Genomic DNA, 22,785 nt, shown 5'->3' with positions numbered 1-22,785 from the left:
CCCTGCACTGCCTGGACGAGGAGGGCTCCAACGCCCTGCGGCGGGCCTACAAGGAGCGCGGCGAGAATGTCGGGGCCTGGAGGCAGGCCTGCTACAACCCCCTCGTCGCCATCGCCGCCCGCCAGGCCGCCTGGGACATCGACTCCATCTTCAATGCCCACCCCCGCCTCTCCATTTGGTACGTCCCCACCAAGCTCCGCCAGCTCTGCCACGCCGAACGCAACGCCGTCACCACGCCCGCCGCAGCTGCTTCCACCTCTGCTGCCGCTGCTCATCATGACCATCACCATCTATCCTTCTAAATTACACCGTGAAAATAAAAAACAAAAAATCAAGGTGTAACTCAAATTTTCTACGTGATATGTTCCCAATTTTAGCGATCGATTTGACTTTTTGGCCAATATTTACCCCATATATATTTATATAAATATATGTAGGTACGGTGTTTTAACATATTAATAGCAATCTTGTTTTTATTACGAGTTAAAAATGAAGTACTAGTGAAGCACACATGTACAGTTCGAATGCTGACAGCTAATCACATGATCAATTCGAATGCCATATCACTTAAAGCCATGTTTTTTGCACTTTGCTCATTTCCCTGAAGATCATGAGATAAAGGTCAAACAATTGTGTTATTCCTGGATAGCAGGAGTATTCATATGATCATTAGATCAACAAACACAGAGTTCAACAATAATTGTCGAGGATGTAGAATATGATTACTTGAGTGAGTTAATAGACAGAAATATGATTCAAGTAGGAACATTGGATTCAACCGAAAGAATTAAAGGCCCGTTCATTTCACTAATTCGAATTTAGAATTCGAGTTTTGTTGTAGTAAAAAACTTTCAAAAATAGTCACATTTAACTTTTTTGTTACAGTATGTTCTCACATAAAGTCACACCTCAACTTGAATTAAAATCTTAAATCAGCGAACTAAACGGGCCCTAAATCGTGCCGCATTCATGATCTCATGCGGAATCTGAGCTTGGAAAAGGCTCAAGAGGAAAACTTTATGCAATTTGCTGATTTGAGGAATAAAGACAATGTAGTAGCAAATTCTATGTCCTCTGCTGCAGAACCAATAGTAGGGCCAAAAAAACAAGGTACGAAGACTTGCCATCTATGAGGAATCATTATTTCAGTGATTTTCTTCCCTCTTTTAATAATGGAAATGGCTTTCTTAGGTCTCTCATAGTTATAAATCTGATCAGAACTCTATGGCTAATTCAAAAATACTGAAACCTCGGTTCAATTACATTCAGACGTGGATGTTTAGTTCATAGATTCATAATTATGATTCAGAATTATTCTCGATTTACGTGTATTTTCTCTGAGAGAAAATACTGTAACGAGCCACGAATCATGATCTGAACCATGGCATGGATCCTTGCTCTAAACGCACACGAGTTTTGAGACTTAGAAACTATTCCGAGGCTCTTGGAACTTCATGGTAGTTGCCTAAAGAAATTGGAAATCTTATCCACTTACGGTTATAAAGTTTTCGTACTAGCTATTGGCAATTTGAGATTGACTTTAGATTTAAGGACATCTTGTGGAAATATTGAGGTACCAAATTGTAATTTGGAGGCTTGAGCCGTTGCGACATTTTATACTTGCTAAGCGACTTTTACTTCAGTGGTGAACATTTGTGGTTTAGTAATCCCAGCAATTTACAAACTTTGTACAATGTAGGAAAAAAGAGCGCCTCAATGTAAATGATTTTTTGTCCTCAAATTTATAAGCTTAAACTGAACTTGGAAATAGTAAAAAAGTTACCAGAAGACTACGAGCTTTCCCCTAATGTTATCAAGTGTTTTCGTTAAGGAATTCTAGTCTTAATGTTAAAGTATTAAACTATTATTTGTTCACAATTCAGTAAAAAAAATAAAAATAAAAATAAAAACAGACATAAAAATATGGCTAAATGCAATCAGATAGTTTGTTTGTTAGACTTTTCGTTGAAAGATGTAGAAAAACACAACAGGCGCGTTTAGAACTCGTTCTAAAATGATTTTATTTTTTGTATGAAAATGAAAATGAAAACGTTTTCAATCTCAAACAGAAATCATTTTTGAAAATGCGTTTGATAATTTTATCAAGAGATTATTTTCAGTGTAAAAAAAAACCCATTAATGTCTCTCTTTCTCTCTCTGCTCGAGAGAGAAAAAAATGAAAACAAAAAATGAAAAACGACTAAAAGTCATTTTCTATTTCTATCTCATTTTACACTATACCAAAAAATCGTTTTCATTTTTATTTTTTGTCTTTATTGCGCCAAACGTCGTTTTAAAAACATTTTCATTTTTTCTTTCTCGAAAAATGTAAAAAACAAAAACAGAATAATTCCAAACACGGCCAACAGAATTGCATGTAACACCATTTTCTCCGTTCATTTTTAACTCAAATTGAGAGGGACCAACTTTTGTCTTTCCACTTTGGTTTTATTTGGCGACATGGAAAATGGGAGAGACCCACTTCTGTCTTTCCCAACACATGGAACCAAAACACTAGTTAGTTGGTCATTTCACAGCAAAAAAACAAAAAAAACAAAAAACAAAAAAAATCACTAGTTATGTGGTAGGCAATGTAAACGCTAGGAGATCCGCATCATATGCATCGTGAGCTGCCAATGATCATTACATTACACCACCGCCTTTTTCAAATCATTCTCCCAAGTTTGAATTCAAACTCTCCTTCCATGACCTTTTATTCCTTTCCCATTAAACTATAACCACCACAAATTCAAATTACAACCTTTCATACATGCAAGACCTGTAATATATGCAACAAATATCCTACACTTGTTCATTTTCTTAAAATCCCACGCTTCTTCTTCGTGGCAAAATATAAAATGAAATATACTTTTTTCCATATGTGGCAATTTACACACTAAAATCTAGTCTTAGACGTTATTGTATTAAGAAAATAAAATATCGGCTACTGATAGTGAACGTTTTATACGTTAAAGTATGAACATTAAAAGTCAAAATAACTCATAAAAAGAGTCAAAATAAGTAAGCATATCTAACAATTTAAATATTGATAATAATAATAATAATGGAACAAAAATTAAAACGTGATAGAGATTTGACGAATTGAAACATTAGATAACGATTACTTTCTACTGTACATAATTCTCTTCTCGATACATATATTCATATTCACAATTTTCATTTTCTTTTTGCAAGTTTTAGAAGGGTCATATTCTTCTCTCTCTCTCTTTTTTAGAGGGGCCTAATTTGTTTCTCTCCCGCGGAGCAAATAATAATAATAATAATAAAGGAAGAAAAAAAAGGGCAGATCTAGATGGCCGAAAAGTTTGAAGTCACCGGAGCCGACGGAGAAAATTGAATGGCAAAACTAAAAAGACTCGAAATGGTCAACTGTTTAGTTTCATTTTAGAGCCAAACAAAAAAAAAGTCAAATGTTTAAATTTTCAATTTGTCTGTATTATTTTTGTTTTTATTGAACACTACAATATTATTAGTAAGTCGCACTCTTGGGCGTAGGGATTGTAAAGACGGTCAACCATCCCATATTCATTTGCCTTTAAGTGGACTTATCAATTAGAGTCTTTTGTATACGTATTTTCCTGTATTTACATTATCAATGAGTGGTATATTTTGTTTTACTTGGACTGTATCAAATCATATTCTGTAGAAACATGCAAATATGATAAAATTTTGTTCGGGAGTTTAAACAACCGTTTAAATCTTTTTATTATAGTAGTTTTTTTTATTAAAAAAAATTAAATTTTTATTCAAAGTTTATGTTTAAACTTTTGGAATAAACAAGCTATTAATAAAACTTACGATCATAAATATATTAGGCACGCAAATATATATTTATATAAAAAATTTAGAGGTTATTTTTTATTCATCGAGCTTCAGAGTTTAAATATCTTACATCTTCAGGTTCAAGAAAGAAAAAAAAAAAAACAAAAGAGATCTAGAAAGAACAATATAATGTCACTCTATTGAAAGACTATCTAGACAGTTGCAAATGACATTTAAGCACCATACATCTTATTCTGTGTCAATGTGGGTCTCACCTCGATGGCTATCTACTTCCTTTTTTTTTGTTTTTTTTAAATTAAAAAAAAAACATAATAAGCAGAACAAAGAAGACCTAAAAACCCAGCTTATACTTTATAATCTCCAGAATCTCTCTTATCATTTTTTTTTCCTTCACATGCACAAAAAAAGAGAATAATATGTTCACATGTTCTTTATTTCCAGATCATATTAAAGATATATATTATTGTATGTCTAGAAAATAAAGATAAAAGAAAAGAAATAATATAGAAATTTTACGTGGTCTGGCAATTTACCTATATCAACGGATCATAAATTTCATTCATTCAATTATTCTCTGATAATTTACAATGATCAGTTTGTTCATAAATATAAATAGGGATTATTCTTTAAAGATATAAGCTATCAGTGAGTGATAATTTCCCCCAATTATACTAAGTTTCCTAAATTTACCTCAATCAAGATAAGGACACCTAATGTCAACTAATGTACAAATCATGAAAATCAATTAGAATATTTGACAAATCTCAACAGTACGTGCAAGCATACAAACATATACATATATGTCATAACTTTTACTCATGTACAATTCTTCTATTTGTTTATAAAGAAAAAGGAATAAGAGTGGCAAATCGGTTGTGGTGGATTTTAGGCTTTGATCGGTGGAGGCCGGTCTTGGTGAGATCAGTCCACGGTCGTGGGATGCTGGATCAAGAGAAGGAAGGTGTTTTCGTCAAATGTTTGGTGCTATCTTCATTGTTTTTATGTTTTCCGTTCTGTTTATATAAATACACTATTGTTTTCACGATGTTTAAGTGTTTTAACAATGGAGGTAGTTTTCTGTCCTTTCAATTTCGTTTGTGTGCCATACTCGTCTGAATTGATTATCAACGGTGTTTTTGTCGATGTATGACTAGAGTTGTTTCTAGACCGTATCACCAGTATTTGGGTTTGGTCGGTGGATTTGTTTTATTCATCAACTGTGGTAGTTCTTTCTAACGAGTTTTAGTTGCGTTCAATTTTGTATATGTTAAGTGGGTCTTTTTCCGTTAGATATCGGTTATTGTATTTTTTTTTTTTTGTTACATCCATCTTCACTCATAGATATATGTCATATAAAGGTCTCCTGTAAAGGTCTAATCATGAATTGATTTGTGTTTGGTTTAATGGGAAAGTCTTCACCCTCAAGCTATCAAGATTCTTTTCCCACTTTCTCCATAAGTTTCTAGAAAGAAAAAGAAAATAGAAGAATTTATATATATATATATATATTATACATGTTCATTTCACCGATTTGAGTTTAAAATTTAAGTTTTATTACAGTAAAAAGCTCTCAGAAACAGTTACATCTAATTTTTTTGTCATAGTAAAAAGCTCTCATATAAAGTCACATCTCAACTCGAATTAAAAACTTGAATCAACGAACTAAACGAGCCGTAATTGGTAAACTACAGTCTATTTAAATGTTGTTTTCAAGTATTTGTAACAGAATATTAATATTAATGTTTGCAAGATTAATTATTATAGCATTTTTCACACAAAGGAAGGCGTGAGAGGTTCGCCAGAGAAGACAAACCTCATGTCCGTCAGGCAAAGCCCTACTCGCGGAGCTACACAACCCCGCTACTTACTTGTGCCGGACGCCTTTCTCAAGACTATAAGACACGAGTTAGAGAAAATCAGTAACTTGAGATAGAAGAAAAGGAAAGATACATGGATCGAAGAAATAAAGCCATTTTTGTATTTATGTCTAAGCTAAACCCTAAGAGAAGAAACTTAAATTAAGCTAAATGGTAAAATGCTGTCTTTGAAAGAAAAAAGAAAAAAAGAAAAAAGAACAACGACTTAATAATTCGTTCTTCCTAGATTAAAAGTGTTAGTATACTTGGTAATAATAACTAACTTATTAATGGAATAGAGCTACTAGAGAATGTCAATTTCGTTGTGATATTCAAGCGCCTTTTTCTAATGTCATTTGTTGTCTCTAAAACAATATTTGGTATAGTTTGGTGGAATGCGGAAACACTTTTTATAATAAAATATTGCGACACATACGTGTAATGATAGAGATATTTAATAATAATGCTCTATTTATAGTTAGTTTAATTTTATCAAATAAAGATGAACAAAAAAAACTCAGCAATTATCATGTTTATATCCTTGTGTCCCACATTTTACATGAATTAATTGGCACTATTGGAGATAAAGAATAATTCGTCCACATATAAATCTCAACGCAGGAACTTTCTGGGGTTAGTCAAAAACCAAGTGAAGAAACAAGAAAGAGAGAAAGAAAAGCAAATTTCGGCTGTCAGGCTTATTAACGTGTTCAACCCACTGAAAGAACCTTCAAAAATCGACACTTATCCACTTGTTGTGTTACTTAAGCTTATCATAGAAAGCATTCAAATATTTTGTCATTTCAATGCCGATTTCCATGACCAATATATAATATATACAAATGACAATCTGCCAAATATTACATGACGCGTTAAACTTTTTGTTTCTTTCCTATTAACTTTCGCCATCAAAATTATGAGTTCAGAAACTAAATAACATGACCAATCACATGCATGCTAGTCAAATACGTCTTGTTGATAGATATAAAATAAACTTAGAAACTAGATCGTTCTTTTTATATATCGATCATCTATATATATATATATAGAGGTGAGAATCTCCATAATCAATTTTCTATTGAAATGCATATATATGTGTGTGTCTGTATGTATTATACGTACACACATGCACACACACGCACACAGACGTATGCATATATTATAAACGACACATATAAAATGGAAAAAGTTCATGGAATAGGGTATGGCCCGATTGCTTCAGAGATCGACAGATGTTGGATTCCATTAATGCTCAAAACGAATATAAGAGATTAATTACTATATATATAGATGCTGTATGAAAGGTAATATTTCTTTTCTTCTCTTTCTTCTGGACTTGAATGTTTGAGCGTGCATATCATTGAACCACGATCATGTTATCATGCTATTAATGAGAACTATATGTATATATTTGTTGCATAAAATTTTACACCATCCTGACATCTTCACTAATTAATTAACATTTGTTAAACCCTACTTTTATTTTATATTTCGCTTTATAGCTATTTGGTCAGAAGGCTGCTTCACTTTGCTCTTTCATTCTTTGTTTCTTATTCTTTTTTTTTTGTCAGTCATTATAAACGATTGATACACACAGATGCACATTATAATATCATAACAAGAACTCTGAATTTATATTAAAAGATAAATACAACACTCTTCTTCAGCAGCAAACTCTTGATAACAAAATTAAAAAGCAAAGAAACAAACAAGACATGAAATGATTGCAAAAGGAAAAGAAAACTAAATTGAACCATTAAAAAAAAAAAAAGCATATCTAAATGGATGATCCAAGGTTCCTCCCTTTCTCTCTCTCTCCTTCCTTACGAACTAGGGTGTATATATATGTGTATATTATATATCATGATACTTTCTAGTGATCATCATTAGAATTATAATCTCTTCTACTTCTGAAAGGATCTGATATTGTGGAAGAAGAAGAACCAAACTGCATGGGCAATCTCAGAAGCTCCTCTTGTTGTTGAGTAGATATCATTGAAACTTGAGGAAGATTATTATTATCTAACCTTTGATATTGTCCTCCATAAAAACTTTGTGGATCATTATAACTTACATTAGTAGTAGTACTATCTCCAGTACTCTGAATAAACTGACCATACTGAAAAGCTGTGTGATATTGATTAGGATATTGTGTAATTGGCGGATAATAAGGAGGATTTGTTGCAGTATTGGCTGCGGAGTCTTGATTAATGAGAATATTATTGGTGGTAGTACTGAAGTTACTATAACCTAATTCAGTACTAATACTAGTATTAGTAAAAGTTCCACCTTGAACCCTTTCTGGGAAGTTAAGCTTAGCTTTGCTTCCTTTGAACCTTAGGGCTGCTTCGTCGTACGCCAGAGCTGCAGCCTCCGCCGTATCAAAAGTACCAAGCCATACTCTCGCCGCCTTCTGCGGATCGCGAATCTCCGCGGCCCATTTGCCCCAAGGTCTTTGTCTCACTCCTCTGTAGTGTCTTCTAGTAATAGTACTCCTTGTGTTCCCTTCAACATGTAATGTGTACGTGTTCCAAAACGAATTTTATATGCATAACTTTGAACTCACCAGTCGTCCCTTAATAGGGTTAAATTATTTATATACATCAAATAATTTCAACAATTTAGTTTTAACTAGAAATTAATTGTGTCATTTAAATCCAAGGGACCAGATGATTTTATATATACCGATTGCGCCCTTCGTCCCTTTTATGCAAAATTAACGAGAAACAAATTGAGTAGTACTAGCAAGCAAGAATAAAAGACATAAATTTTGACGATTTCACAAAATAATTGACAAGTGAAACGTTAAAATTTCTTATGCAAATCATGAACATATGTAAAGAAGGTAAATTATATATAGAACTCATGTGAAAGACGCGTTTGACACCTATAACTTTATTGAATATTTAGGTCTGAAAGCAAATAAAAATGGGGCTGAGAAAAAGGAAAAAAAAATGATTCTGAAATTAAACAGAAGCAAATAGCTAAATAGAAATTAAAAACCCTAAATCCCATGAAAGAGATATGTGAATCATCATAGGAAATAATTAAGTTCAATGTTATAATTTATATATTCATTTCACGAACAAAGAAAAAGGGTTTTGGACAAGAAAGTTACACCAATAATTAAATTTTGATCCGATATATAGGATGTGTATAATTACCTTGATCTTCTTGGAGAGGCTGGGCCATGCCGGAATTATCGGTTGTGATTGAAGGGTTTCCATGCATTTGAAGAGGGTGAGATTGGTGTTGACCAACCATATGATCATTGCTACCCATAACTCTAGAAAGGGATGAAACTATGGCAGACATGTCTTGTTGGGATCGCGCCGAGTAGACGGGGAAGAGGAGATGATCTTCGGCGGCCTCTTTCTCCTCCGATTCATGATGATCGGAAGGAAAGGGCCTCTTTCCATGTGCTCTTCGATCCAGTTTGTTAATTTGTTATTTACACCCTTTTGATACTCCAATAATAGTGTATTTTGCTTTGCTAGATGACCATGTTATGTAGGCATGCAATTGAACGTAACTAACCTTTTTATCTAAGATAAAAAACAAGTTATCACCTTTTCTCCCAATAGATAGGTTTTGCTACGATATGAAAGCAAGAGATGAAAGAATAGAAAAGATCGAGTAGTGAGGGAGGAATGGAAGGAAGATAGGGTTAATTTGCTACAAAATGTGTTTATATATCTATCCTGGCTAGTGTGAACATGTTGACTCAAAATGGCAAATGCAACATATTCCATATAGTTCTTTTTTTCTTTATTTTCTATCTTTTTCTTTATTTTATTCCATTTCTTTTCTTGCCTTTTATAACTTCAAGTGTCGAAGACACACATCTAGGGACAGTTCAAAAAAGGTACAACAGTTAAAAATAAGTTTCGGTTAATTTTACTGGTGCCTTTAAGGTCTTTCTTAATTTGTATCCTAAATTTTAAAAACTCTCATTTTACCTACCTATCTTTCGAAGCTTAGATTGGCTTGAAAATAAACCCTTTGGTCCAACACCTTGGGCCAGTTTAGTAGTGCTGTAGATTTTAAAAAAATTTGCTTTTAGATGTGCTAAAGGAAAAAGTAATTGTTACAAAAAGCGGCCGAGTATTTGGTAAACTGTAATTATACAAGTGATGCTTGTTCCAAAAATAGTGTAACAACGTTTGGTAAATTGTGAGGTTGAATTGCTGTGAATAGTTAAGATAACCGTAATTAATAATCTTAAATTAATATATAAAGTAATTAATAATTGATAATCATTTAGAAAATAAAAATTAATACATTAATAATGTAATAATAATGGATTATCATTAATGAGTACATTAATAATTAATATATATAATAAATTAATATGCTAAATATTTAAAATTAGTAATTAGTAATTAATTATAAGTAATTACTGTACTCATATTTTTTAGATTATAAGTAATTCATTAGTGTATTAAGAAAAATAATTAGTATATACATAATTTATTAATATTCCTTTTACTACTTAAATTATTAACTTTTAGTTACATAATTTAATAATTATTTAATTAATTACTAATGTTTATTTAATAACCTATTATTTGATATATCACATGATCAATTTTTTGTAAGTATTATGATTAATTACTAATTATCAATTATTATTTATTATTTATTAATATATTACATATTGATAATTATAATTTAATATTAATTATTAATTGAGTAATTATTATTATTTTTATTTACCAACTATTTACTAATTAATAGGTTATAATTAACATAATATATGATTGATATATTAATTATTCATTATGTAATTACTATCTATTTATTAGTTATTAAGTATATCTATTTATTAATTATTAATTAATATATAATATAATTAGTAATTAATAATTAATTATTTAATATAACTTTGTTGATAATCATTAATCGTACTATGTTGATTCCCGAACAATCTAAAAACTAAAAAGGCATTTCGGCTGTTTCTGATTTTGGTTGCAGATTCTTCAAAAATTCTTTAAAAATTATTTTTTATGGTTTTTACCAAGCACCATTATCAGCTTCTGATGACTAGAAAAGTGATTTTGGGCTCTAAGAATCACTACCAAACACACCTCTTATATGAACATGTCAAGTGACTAGTCTACTTGTTTTTCTAGAATAATGTTCTATTTTTGCCCGGACAGTTTAAATCATGTCAGTTTTACTCCACACTACTAATTAGGCATGCGCAAAACAAATGTTTCAACATGCAGCATCGTCACGAGAAAGATACAAAATAACTATCAACGAGTTGATGACTCAAATATTTTCGAAGACAAAATATAATTATAAAAAAGATATATATATCTAAGAAATATATTTAAAAGAAATTAAGTATGTTAATACGGTTCAAATATTTTTATCTTAAATTATAGATATAATCCATATAGGGGAATGCATGTATGAGAATCAGGAACAGGAAAAAAAAAAAAAAAAAAAAAAAAAAAAAAAAAGGAGCTCGAGTTTGGTTCCAAGAGCATCAATATAGGTTTATCCAACCCAAATATTGCAATTTCTACAAATAGCATAAATTTCACACCTAACTCTAACATGCTATATTGCTATGTAGTATATAGAGTCGCATAAAATTCCTCCATCCAAAGCTCCAAAAATAAATAAAATAAAATAAAAAAAAGGTAATAGGTGTGCAAATGGCGATTCAGTTCGTGGGCTGCGTCATTTTATTTGGAATGTTCACAAATGTTTCAAATGTCTATAGTTTGTGGTATCTGAAGTCAAACTGAAAGGACAAATAAGAAGACTAATGAAGAATCCATTGACTTCCATCTTCTACGCTGCGTTGGGTCAAATTTTTTGATTGGATGGGTCAAGTAAAGATCACTTTTTATTGTGTCAAGTATCACGAGATTAGCGTTTCAAATAGAACATTTTGAATTATTCAACAGTTATTTGCATTAGGGCACTCATTGGTAGGAGAAAAAAGTGAAAGGAGGAATAGAAGTAGGCGAATTAGTGATGGATTAAAAACTAATGCTTGTTTAGCAGATTTTAATTTTGAGGAGTGAATTGATTGGCTGAAAATCCACCACAAAAGAAGAATTTTGATCCTTCTAAATTTGTAAGGATTGATCCTTCTAAATTTCGTATTCCTTCTCTTCCAATTTTCTCTTCGAAACACAGCTTAAAGGAAAATCTTTTTAGATGTTATTTCTCTTCGAAACACAGCTTAAAGGAAAATTTTTTTAGTTTAAAAAAAAAAAAAAAAAAAAAAAAAAAAACCTTGTTATTATTTCTCTCTATGCTTTGCTAGGTAAGATGTAATAGTAAAAGGAGGGAAATAAATGAGAATATAAATAGAACTTATGACTTGCTAGTAGAGGAGGGAATTAATTGATAATTGATTGTTGGATTCATAATTTTTTACGTGATTTTAACTTGAAATATTCTTAAGAGTACCGCTGGTACTAAATACTATCACTAAAAAGTAAATTTTATCTGTAAGTGCCATACTGTGGGATTTAGGTTCAATTAGTGGGTGATGCTTATTCTATAGCATTGCTCTTTTTAACTTAGATCCCTCTTTAGTTTGAAAGATTGGAGAATGGAATCCATGCCATGCCAAACACAATCCTTCTCGTTTTTCTCAACTATGTTGCATACCTTTCTTTCATAATTTTTATCTCTCCCCAAACTGGCTCTAAAGAGAATTATGTCCTGGATCGTTAAGAATGTAGCAGGAGGAAGCTTTGCAGCGCAGAAACAGTTCGTAAAGATAGCTAAGACCACAATCAAATTTATTTGAAAAATATGCACTCAAAATTCAAAAGGTCTCGTATACAAGAGAAATTGGAAAGGAATGCTGCCTCAGCAGTCACACAGGCTAACTTCAGGATTTTACCCTAAAATTCATGAAAACCTATTGCCAAAAGCTCTTGTAGACATATCAAAAGGAAGTTTCTAAATTTCCAATTTCGTATCACCAATTTTTTCCGATCGCCGATTTTGAGAAAAGTTATATTTTTCTACCCTACCTTCTTCATTTCTTTTGTGCCCGTAATCCTTCGAGGACAAATGGATCGAATGATTTCTTCGCGTGGAGCTTTTTACAGAGTCTGCACAAGGCCACCAGAAACTTTTGTAGCCATCGGATCCCAAATGTTTGATTATACAATGCGAAATGATTCTTCTTGGTAAAACCATGGGATCTCACCACGCGATACGAGAAGAATGTTTTCAGAATGCATGAAGATCAATAACAGAATTGATTTTCATATATACAATCTTCAATAATTATACGTTTGGTTTAATATCTCTTGTTCGCATGTAGGTCAGAAATTGAGTAGGCAATTCTGCTAGAAGTGCTTGAACAACAGAAACTTGGCCACCTGAAAAAGAAAAGTTAACTACTTGCCCAGAAACAGTTGCCAAGAGTTCCATTTAAAGTTAGTTTAGGAGATTCGAGTGACAGCGAGACTCACCGTGTACATCACGCAATGGAACAAACTGGACTATATCACGTGAGGCAACTCGTCCCGTTGAGCTTTCGAGTCTGCCTCCCTTGTCAGCATCTAAGATCTTCATAAAAATGCAGCAGAGATGGATCAGTTTCCAGTCAAGTACGTATGTTGCAGTAAAACTTTGTAGAAGCCGTCAGTATTGAACCAAGAGAAGTGAAAAAGATACCTCCATTTCTTTGAAGTCAGCTCCTCCGACCCCAACAATGAGGATAGAAAGCGGTAGATCAGATGCTTTAACAATGGCGTCTTTGGTTTCTTGGAGATCCGTTACTACTCCATCCTATAAGAGCTTTCAACTTTTAGAAAAACAGCAAGAGGAACTCAACAAAATGGAAGATAGGAACCATAAGAGTTCCATAAAAGATATTTATTGTGCACAAGTATAATCTAATTTTGAAGTAATATAGAATGGTTCAAAATGGAGGAGAAAAGGGAGCAAAAATTATAATAGATATAGGGCCAATTTGGCATTGTTGTGATATTGAAAATTTTTGTTGCTGTTGTGTTGTTAGTAATAAGTTGCTGTGACCAGAAGCATATAGGTGTTTGGCAAATATTTTTACAAAAATGCTGTAAACACCATAAGCAGAAATTTAAGTATTTACTAAACTGTGTATAAAATTGTTATGGAGATGTACAATGATGAAAGTAGACATACTTTAGCACATATTTATAGTTAGTTTTATCTCTATTTTAAGATCAATATTCAAGATATTAAAAAAATATAATTTTAATTTTAATTTTATTAATTAAATTATTTATTAAAAATTACTATTATTGATAGGGAAAAGTTATTTATCTACTAAATTTCTTATTTATTGTTGTTATTTTAAATATTCTGATAATTACTAAAAATATTTGAATAAAATTTAGCAAGTATACTTGTTAAAGATTTTCAATTTTAGATAACTATTTTAAAAATATATGTTTTTTAATTTAGTATGTAAAAAGTAAAATAAGTAGATTTAGAATGAAGTTTTATTATTAAGGTTATCTTCATAAATTTGGACAGTGGCAGCAGAAGCTGCTGTGCAAAAGCAACTCCTAACTTACTTCTCAAATTCTGTTGTTTGACAGCAGCTTTTAGAAGCTATTGGATATAAGCAGGATTTACCAAACACCCTAACCTATTGTAACTTCTTTAAAAAAGCTAAAAGCAATTTCTAAAAGTAATGCTAAACGGGCCCATAGATTACCAATTAAAAATTTAAATGCCATCTAAATAGAACATTAAGAATAAAATGGAATTCCCAAAATATCGTGCAAAATGGTGGTCTTACCGTGATTATTAACAAAACAAAGTATTTTCGGCCACCATTTGCAAGAGACTGGCTCGCAATCGATGCAGCATAACTTATCACGGGTCCAAAAAGAGTTGGCCCTGCAAGAGAAACATTACGCAGGGCGCTCATATATGCCATCATAATTCCATGAATGCCTTCGACCTGAGATAATGACATGTATGCTCAGAAGGGAGACATACAGTGAGTAAGATTAAACATCCAGAAAGGAAAGAGAGTTTAGGTCTTGAACCAATCAACCTCATAGTAATGACTACTTCCATTCAAGTAGAAACAATGAGACACAGGACCGTCAATCGGGCGGGCTCCAAAACCCCAGGCAGGAAAGCGCTTATCTGTATCGTAAAATTTTAACACTTCGCCAACCTCTGAAATTGCCTGGACAATAGTTGGGGAACTATTATATTGGTTCTTTAAAAGAAATAACGTTTTCAAAACATTTAAAAAGAGGGATTTGTTCTCACTCTCTGGTATGCATTTGGTCGTCCTGACGGATCTATATAATGCAAAGAATCAGGCAGGCGAGGATTTCCATTTGAAGCTGATGAACAAGGAATCAACTGAGTTATTTAGAAATTGGAATATATTGCCGCCTAAAGGCCCCAAAGACTTGAGATCAGTTCTGTACTTCAGTAAAGAGCAGTTTTCTTTTGTGATGATGAAAATACAAGACAAAATATAAGAAAAGAGAGACAAAATGGGACTTCAAGACCAAAATCACTACACATCATAGAATACCATCTTCTAATTATGTTCTACCCAAAAAATAATAATAATAAAAAAAACATCTTGCATTTATGATAGTATCTGTAAAAGAGGACCTGTGAAATCAATAGCCACCATAAAGTTCAATTCAAATCCCCCGGCCAAGTAATCCAGGAAAGTATGTTGGACACTCTCTGTGAACTTGTCAACAAACAGACGGCTCTTTAGTACCTGCATTAGAAGCTAGCAAATAAGCAAACAAAAAGAAAAAGAAAACTCTAGATCAATATAGATGTGGCTTTTGTTGTAAGAACCTTGGTTTCAAGAGGATGACCATGACCAACAGAACTTGGTATGAACAGATTTTCACCTTGCTTACTGCGGTGAAGTTTTTCCAAGTCTGCTAGTGATTTTTCAACTTTTCTGATCAACAGAAAATAAGCGGGATTCTTTAGGGTCCTTCCAAACCAAATCAGGAAATCAGAAACCGGGAAGGCAGAAGAAATGGAATAGTCTTACCCAATCAAATCATGTTTCCCATTGCTATTGAAATTGAAACACTCTATTATGAGTCCTTGGTCCTGTTCAAATCAAGGAAAAAGTAAAATGAAACCTGTTGATAACCAGAAAAGGAAGCATACTTGCTGCAAGTAACTAGAACCTTGCTGCTGCAAGCAAGTGGAACCTTTCTTTAAAAAAGATAATCAAAACTTTACAAGAATATTGCTGTAGAAGTGTTCTCGAAGTTAAAATGAGCAAAGGGAATGCTATAACAGAAATGCTTAAACAAAGGATTTCCAGAGCAATAACAGCTTTCAAATCAAAATCGATGGCAAAATAAAAATGTAAAAAAGCAAAGCGCTGAGAACCACTCTAAAGTTTTACGAATGCAAATGGCTACCCTTTAATAAGTGCAGAAGAAATGAAGCAACATAAAATACAAGTTAAATGAACCAGATTTCTGATTATAATTTATGCAGAAAAGGGGCTGGCTAGAAGGGCGGGGAATATTTTATCAGATGTCAAATGGAAAAAGTTATCCGTATGGACTTGTATCGACATATTTGTAGGACCTGACCCAATGGGGGAGGGAACATTCTTATGATATTCATAGCAAAAAAGACTTGCCAGAAGAAGTGCCAAGAACTCTTTATAAGATAGAAAAAAAAACTAGAAGTCAAAGTTTGTAACATTCATATTAGACGCATTGACATTAAAACCCAACAAGCATACAGAAACTTGAGCTTTTGGTCTTAAAAAAAATAGTAACTATAATAATAATGATAATGACAATAACAGAGCAATGAACGTAGCAGAACTTGATTTGGGAGGCGGTGTGGGGGGTGTGTGGAGTATATATGACTCACCTTGCTTCCAACTTGTTGAATACTCAAAAATATTGGATTCCATTTTGGTTTGAGCTCATTCTTTATGACTTCTGTTTTGCAAACAGGAATCACGGCCCCACCCTCCACGATCTTTGATATTACCAAAAAAGGGTCCTACAAGACACACAAGAAAAAAAAAAAAAAAACAAAAAACAAAACATCCACTTGAATTTTTTCATTTTCAAACAATGCATGGAAATTATTAAATACTAATTCCAAAGAAAGGAGAGAGTAAGACGTAAGAAACCAGTAGTCCCTACACTTCTTGAGAAGAGATCCTTATATTCCAAGTCTGAACAACTTAATATCATTTCTATCGTAGTCTTTGAGCTAGCAGACTCCTCAGCATGCACGGTAATTTTTCCACAGTTTCGAGAATGATTTCCTCTGTTTGACTCTTCTCTGTGTAAAAGATCTATGGTCAATGACCTGTCTTGCCTAATCATTATCTGCATGAATAGAAAGAACATTTATGGAAAAGGACTTGAAATTTGCGATTTCCTACAGACACATGAGACGGCAGAGCTTTAGATGAAGTTAGTTTTGAATAAATAAGTTCCACTCACTTGTATTAGTAACCAAATATCCTAGAGCAAAACAGAAGCATGCTCCTTCCCTTTTTTTTCTTTTCCTAAAACAACACACCCCCCCTCCTGTTGCCATTTTTTCTCTGTTGCTATATTATCACATGGAGAGATACTTAATCTATGTGAGGAGATACTTAATCTATGTGAGGTTCTCTCTCTTAATACGGTGTTCCCCTCAACCACCTGTTGCAAAAACTAAACATGCAGTCTATGTATAGCATTCACGGAGGATTTCATTATATGACAACATTTTTTGTTTTTTCTCTGTAATATGGCAACTTGTTAATAAGTCGAATTGGTCTCTTGTATATGAGCCTCTCCCTCCAAAGCGGGGCACTCTTCCTTCCCACACCTCACCTTTTTAAAAAACTTGCAAGTTACAAGCGTTTTATCTCTTTAGAACATCAAAGAGGTTCTCATTATAAAACTAACTGGACGCAACAAGTTATCGCCAATCTCTATCCTTCCCATAGAAATAGCAAGCTTCCCACAGATCATCAAGTCCCAAAGACCCATCATGGAACTATAAAGGAAGTCGTCATTGTATCATAAACACAAATTGTATCATGGATCTTAAAGTCCCAATATGTATATTTTCACTACCGAACATTAAACAAGGTTTTCGTTGCATAAGAACTTCTATAGCAAGATTTTTTTTTCTTTTGAGGGAGAGAGAGCTATAGCTTTGGTTTTTCATCAAGTTTTTGTTTTTTTCTTTCCACTGTAGAACAATCTGAAAGTCGGAATTAGAAGAGCCTTGCAGCGAAAGAAAGTGAATATAAACCCATATATTTTTGTTATACCTCAGAGAGTGTACAAGTTCCCTCACCAAGGAATTGCTGCTCATCCAGCTTAAGCATCTGCACAAATAATCCATCCATAATGCTAGATACAAGTAAAGGAAGTAATAACTTCTTTCATCATCAATTAATAGTGATAATGATTTAAATAGAGATTGCTTGTTTCAAGCAAGCCGAGCATCATAAAATTGTACCTTCACATCAACATTGTGGAACTGAGTATCAACATCATACACACGAAACCTGTAACGAAAGAAAATCTTAGTTACTCATCATTGTGAAAGCAATAAGATGCACCTATGGTATGGTGATTTTTGACTTGGAAAGATGTGAAGTTTCAAAACTTACACCAAAGTCTGCACGACCTCAAAATGAAAAGCAATGGTCTGTTTTGTTATCCATGTAGGATTTATTGAATTCAAAACCACTTCTGTGCGACCGAGCTCCACAAGTGTCCCATCCCTTTCTTTTGTATAAATAACCACCATGGGGTCACTCTGAAATACAACAAAAACAAGAAGAAATAAAACGTTAATGGATTACAGAACAAACCCAACAAAAACAAATATAATATTTAGCCCTCAGCCCCCAACAATATAGCGCATGATGGTGAAGTTTAGCACATGATATTATTTATTCGGTTGTAAAGAAATGCCAGAATTTTTAGAAACAGGGATTGAAGACGACTCTGGGTATCATATCCTGCCTGCCAAATGCAGCCTAAACGTTTCTCCACCAAAAACAAAAGGAAAATCATGATGACATCCCGCCATCTACACACATTTAGTAGAACACTTTTCTGCTTCCAGGCTATCGCAAAAGGTCAATGAACATATCTGTCATGGATTGTTCTACCAGATGCTTGATAGTAATTGGGCTTTGCAATTTACAGTATGCCTTCTATCATCCTTTGACAGCCCTCTCAAAACTGAGTCCACTATTTTTGAATATCATTATATCACAAACATAGGATCAAGCATCATACAACTAGGCACTAAATATTAGCTTGGGTCTTAACTCTTTTATGCATTCTCCTTTTTTCATCTAAATAATGTCAAGATGTATGTTCATGCGATGTCTAATTAAAAATGTGGTACACCGACTATACAGATTATTGTTTACAGATAAGAAGGTGACAGAGACGAACAAAATTTGCATGTGCACATGAGATTAATCAATGGAACTATGTACTAAAAGTAAATAAAGAAAACTATTAATTAAAGAAAACTAATAATAAAAGATAAGAAACAAGTTCTAAGGCACAACAGAATTGTATCCAAGGAAACAATAAAACTGGAATTGATAAAAGCCTTGCAAATATTCGGAAATATTAAGATAGCCGGGTAAATAAATATTAATGATAATAAGTAGCTAATATATTCACTAGTAAAACCTAGTTTTTCCCACGAGGTTTTTAATGAGGCATATCAAGAATGCTATTTTCAAGGGGGGGGGGGGGTGGAGGGGGGTGGGGGGGGGGGGGGGGGGGGGGGGGGGGGCTTGTTTCGGCTCGACCTTATATCTCACCATTCCGCTTACCAAGTCCTCCAGAGGGCAATTTTCTCTTTGTTTTGTCTTTACGACTGTTTCTGTTTGTTGAGATTTTAAAATTAGCACATTTCACATTTTCTTCTTTACTGATGTGAGTTTGATAGTTTAGGCAGAAGATTAAATCCTAGGGACGGTGCCAACATAATCGATATTTGCTTAGTTCTTCTCATCTCAATTCCACCAGTATTATTTCCGGAAATAATAATAATAATAATAATAATAATAATAAACAACTGTAACAATTGTAAAGGCAATCAATCAAAGGTCCCTCGCATATAATATGAAGTTTAGCAACAACAAACCTTGGAGAACACATCTCGGTCTCGTAAGCCGGAAGCAGATAACGATAACTGCAAATTGATATTTTTGAACCAGAAGAAATGAGAGTCCAGAATTTAGTATATAAACACAATAAGAAATAAAGAAAAAGAAAGAGACAAACTCAAAGAATATAAATACTTATATTGCAGGCTGTTCATTCATCGGATGCAGAACTACTTTTTCAGGAACGTTATAGAAAATAGAATTTAAAATTTAAAACAAAACTTAAATATGCATATGATAAACAAGAAATGAGAAGGAATTCGTAAGTACTTTCAGTCACACAAGGCGCTAAATTTAGTAAAATTTGAATAGAATGGCTCGAATCCTGCCATGATCTTCGCATCTCAGAAATTCGCATTTCAGGGATAAGAATTTTGGGGAATCAGTGAACAAAATTCAGTATACAAATATCAATCTTGAATCTGCTCGTGCCGAACAGGAAGTAAGAGAAAAAAAAAATTGTAAATAATCTCAGTCAAACAAGACGCAAAATTTAGTCAAATTTCACAAGGAAGAACTCGAATTTCCTCACAATTCATTTCAGAAACCGCTAGATTCGCATCTCAGAAATGAAATTCAGAAAAATGAGTGTACAAAATTCAAAATTGAATCTGCTTATTGATCAACAAGAAGTGAGAAAGACTGCGCAAGTACTTACAAAAACAAGACACTAAATTTAGTCAAATTCCATCAGGAATAACTCCCAATTCGCTCAAAATTTTCACATCTCAGATATTATCGCATTCCAAGGATAAGAATTTTGACAAAGCAACTGAAAAATAGCAAGAGAATAAAATCCAAAAAACAAAAGAACAAATTCCGTAGCATCCGAATTGGTAATGCCACAGATCTCTGGCACAAGTTTCGCAACTAATTAAGCTCAAAAATCCGGCAAAAAAGAAAAAGTTGCAATTGTCGGGTGATGCGCAAACATAAACAGAGATTAAAAGAAGAATGCGTATGAGTAGAGAGAGAAACAAATTCATGAATGGCGAGTTCTAGAGAGAGAGAGAGAGAGAGAGAGTGGAGAAGCACCTCGATCTGAGAGAAGGGGTAGCCGTGGGAACGGAGGAAGTTCTCGACGGCGTCGTTTGAAGTGGCGGCGTTGGGATTGGCGTGAGAAGCGGCGGTGCCGCCGACGGCCATCCGACCGCCGGCGTCGTCGGAGCAGCAATTGCCCATTCTTTTCTGAATTCTAATGTCGTTCTTTGTCAACTTCTCTTCTTCTTCTTCTTCTTCTTTTGGACCCCCAAAAAAAAAAAAAAAAAGCTCAGAGACTCGCACACAAAATACTTCTTTGCTCTCGCTGACTCTTCAAATTATCTAAAATTTTGTTTTTCAAAAAATTTTATTTGTATAGAATTTCTATTTTATTACTTTCCAACTTAATAAGGAGTAAGTAGCAAAAAAAACCAAAAAATAATAATCATAAAGAGTAGTACTAGTAATAATATCAAAAGTAGTTGTAGGCTAAACTTAGTTGTAATTTCAACCCGTTATCTTCGATATTAAGGTTCAGAATACGTATTTTCCAACCCAATTACAAAACAAACAAAAAAACAAAAAAGTCAAACGGAAAATCAAAGTAAAAGAAAATAAGCATGTAGTCTACTAGAAGTAATTAAAGAGAAACTAAACGAGAGTGTTTAGAAAGTATGAGTGGTTGAGTTGGTAAGGTCTATTTAAGGTGCTTGAATTATAAAAATAAAATAAAAAAAATTAGTTTAAATAGAAAACGGAAGAGGAAAAATGCTACTATTAACTCTTAGGAGACGTTTGGAATGGAGATTCGTATTATGATTCGAATTATAGTTCGTGACTCATTCAGTTCGCATATTTAAGCTTTCAATTTGAGTTAATATGCAATTTTATGTGAGAGTTTTTTATTATAGCATGTGACATTTTATGATAATTTTTAACTGTAATAAAACTGAAATTAAAAATTTAAATTAGTAAAATGAACGGAGCCTAAATATTACTTTAAAAGCAAGGATTACATGTGTAAAGAATAGTAATACTCGTTTTGTGATGTCAAAAGATAGTCATGTCACTTAATTAGTATCATTGCTAAAGAAGAATATATGTTATTTTGCTTTAAAAACAAGAATATATATTGGCCATTAGAGATATGAGATGTATGTAGCCCATTAAAATAAAAAGTAAAATATGGGGAGAAAATAGAAATAAAAAACCGCGTTTTGGCACAAAAGTTGTTAAAAATAAAGCGCGTTCTTTTTAATGTTTGTTTTGACACCACTCCTCCCCATCCGACCGTAACCCATTTCTTTCCTCCCTCTTTTTAAAAAGAAGAGGATCTAATCTATATACTTGTAGATAAAATAGTAGGCCCTTTATTAAATACAATATAAAATAAGAGAATTCTATAATAAAATACCAAGACCAAAAAAAAATATCTTATAGAAAGCGTGTTAATCTAATCAAATCATCCATTTAATTATTGGTGTCTTAAATGACATGTTTAACCTATGTCATTTAATAGACTCAAAAATAAAATATAAAATAATCAATTTTTTTATGAATGACAAAAAAAAAACAATTGATAAATATTTCAAATTTTTATAATCACGTGATATGATTTGGTTGTTTAGACATTATTTTAAACATTAAAATTAAATACGCGATTTGAGTCCGTAATAATCATATTCGTTAATTGTATGAGAATTAAATCAGAGAAATTTATATACATATAAATAAAGAAATTTAATGAAAATTTAACCGTTAAAAATTATTTTATAAATATATATTTTTTTTTGACAAAAAAAGGAAAAATTCCTTTTTCTGGAAAGGATAAATAAGGGGCCATCCACCTTTATTTGGTAGAAAACAGGCCACCCACTTGGTAGTAAGTTAGAGGCGAATTTTGTCGCTAGAACAGAAAGAAAGCATAATGTTCAACTATATAGTTTTTTAATTTATTCTTAACGTTTCTATTGGGATGTGCTCACTAGTCACTAC

General features: G+C 32.8%; 3 protein-coding genes across 3 annotated transcripts; 1 reads left to right on the top strand and 2 right to left on the bottom strand.

Annotated features, from left to right (window-relative positions):
* The first annotated feature begins 555 nt into the window (after window positions 1-555).
* LOC112093388 (putative disease resistance protein At1g59780) lies at window positions 556-1,290 on the top strand. The gene is made up of 3 exons (XM_024171680.1): window positions 556-654; window positions 954-1,091; window positions 1,192-1,290. Exons 1-3 carry the CDS (start codon window positions 556-558, stop codon window positions 1,288-1,290), a joined length of 336 nt encoding a protein of 111 aa, XP_024027448.1.
* A 6,175-nt stretch (window positions 1,291-7,465) lies between these two features.
* LOC21387487 (ethylene-responsive transcription factor ERF113) lies at window positions 7,466-9,302 on the bottom strand. The gene is made up of 2 exons (XM_010107299.2): window positions 8,825-9,302; window positions 7,466-8,165 (listed from the first exon to the last, which is right to left on the bottom strand). The coding sequence occupies exons 1-2, from the start codon at window positions 8,973-8,975 to the stop codon at window positions 7,534-7,536; spliced, it is 783 nt and encodes a 260-aa protein (XP_010105601.1). The 5' UTR covers window positions 8,976-9,302; the 3' UTR covers window positions 7,466-7,533.
* A 3,127-nt stretch (window positions 9,303-12,429) lies between these two features.
* On the bottom strand, window positions 12,430-21,188 carry LOC21387486 (protein BONZAI 1). The gene is made up of 16 exons (XM_010107298.2): window positions 20,845-21,188; window positions 19,788-19,835; window positions 18,283-18,431; window positions 18,129-18,177; window positions 17,938-17,994; window positions 16,808-16,996; window positions 16,527-16,661; window positions 15,679-15,740; window positions 15,474-15,582; window positions 15,276-15,390; window positions 14,919-14,995; window positions 14,695-14,832; window positions 14,434-14,598; window positions 13,320-13,433; window positions 13,115-13,211; window positions 12,430-13,021 (listed from the first exon to the last, which is right to left on the bottom strand). The coding sequence occupies exons 1-16, from the start codon at window positions 20,989-20,991 to the stop codon at window positions 12,927-12,929; spliced, it is 1,746 nt and encodes a 581-aa protein (XP_010105600.1). The 5' UTR covers window positions 20,992-21,188; the 3' UTR covers window positions 12,430-12,926.
* Window positions 21,189-22,785: the final 1,597 nt, after the last annotated feature.

This window comes from Morus notabilis, unplaced genomic scaffold, assembly GCF_000414095.1.
Source record: "Morus notabilis unplaced genomic scaffold, ASM41409v2 Scaffold2518, whole genome shotgun sequence".
Taxonomy (NCBI): Eukaryota; Viridiplantae; Streptophyta; class Magnoliopsida; order Rosales; family Moraceae; genus Morus; species Morus notabilis.
Note: the sequence above shows the minus strand (reverse complement) of the source record. Positions and strands in the feature narration are given on the sequence as shown.

Coding starts and splice junctions, on each gene's coding strand:
- LOC112093388 (XM_024171680.1), top strand. CDS start 556: ATGCCATATCACTTAAAGCCATGTTTTTTGCACTTTGCTCATTTCCCT. Junction 655..953: donor GTTATTCCTGGATAGCAGGA/GTATTCATATGA, acceptor TAAACGGGCCCT/AAATCGTGCCGCATTCATGA. Junction 1,092..1,191: donor CCTCTGCTGCAGAACCAATA/GTAGGGCCAAAA, acceptor TGGCTTTCTTAG/GTCTCTCATAGTTATAAATC.
- LOC21387486 (XM_010107298.2), bottom strand. CDS start 20,991: ATGGGCAATTGCTGCTCCGACGACGCCGGCGGTCGGATGGCCGTCGGC. Junction 19,836..20,844: donor ACCCCTTCTCTCAGATCGAG/GTGCTTCTCCAC, acceptor ATCAATTTGCAG/TTATCGTTATCTGCTTCCGG. Junction 13,022..13,114: donor TCCATTGCGTGATGTACACG/GTGAGTCTCGCT, acceptor TTTCTTTTTCAG/GTGGCCAAGTTTCTGTTGTT.
- LOC21387487 (XM_010107299.2), bottom strand. CDS start 8,975: ATGTCTGCCATAGTTTCATCCCTTTCTAGAGTTATGGGTAGCAATGAT. Junction 8,166..8,824: donor GCCTCTCCAAGAAGATCAAG/GTAATTATACAC, acceptor TACATGTTGAAG/GGAACACAAGGAGTACTATT.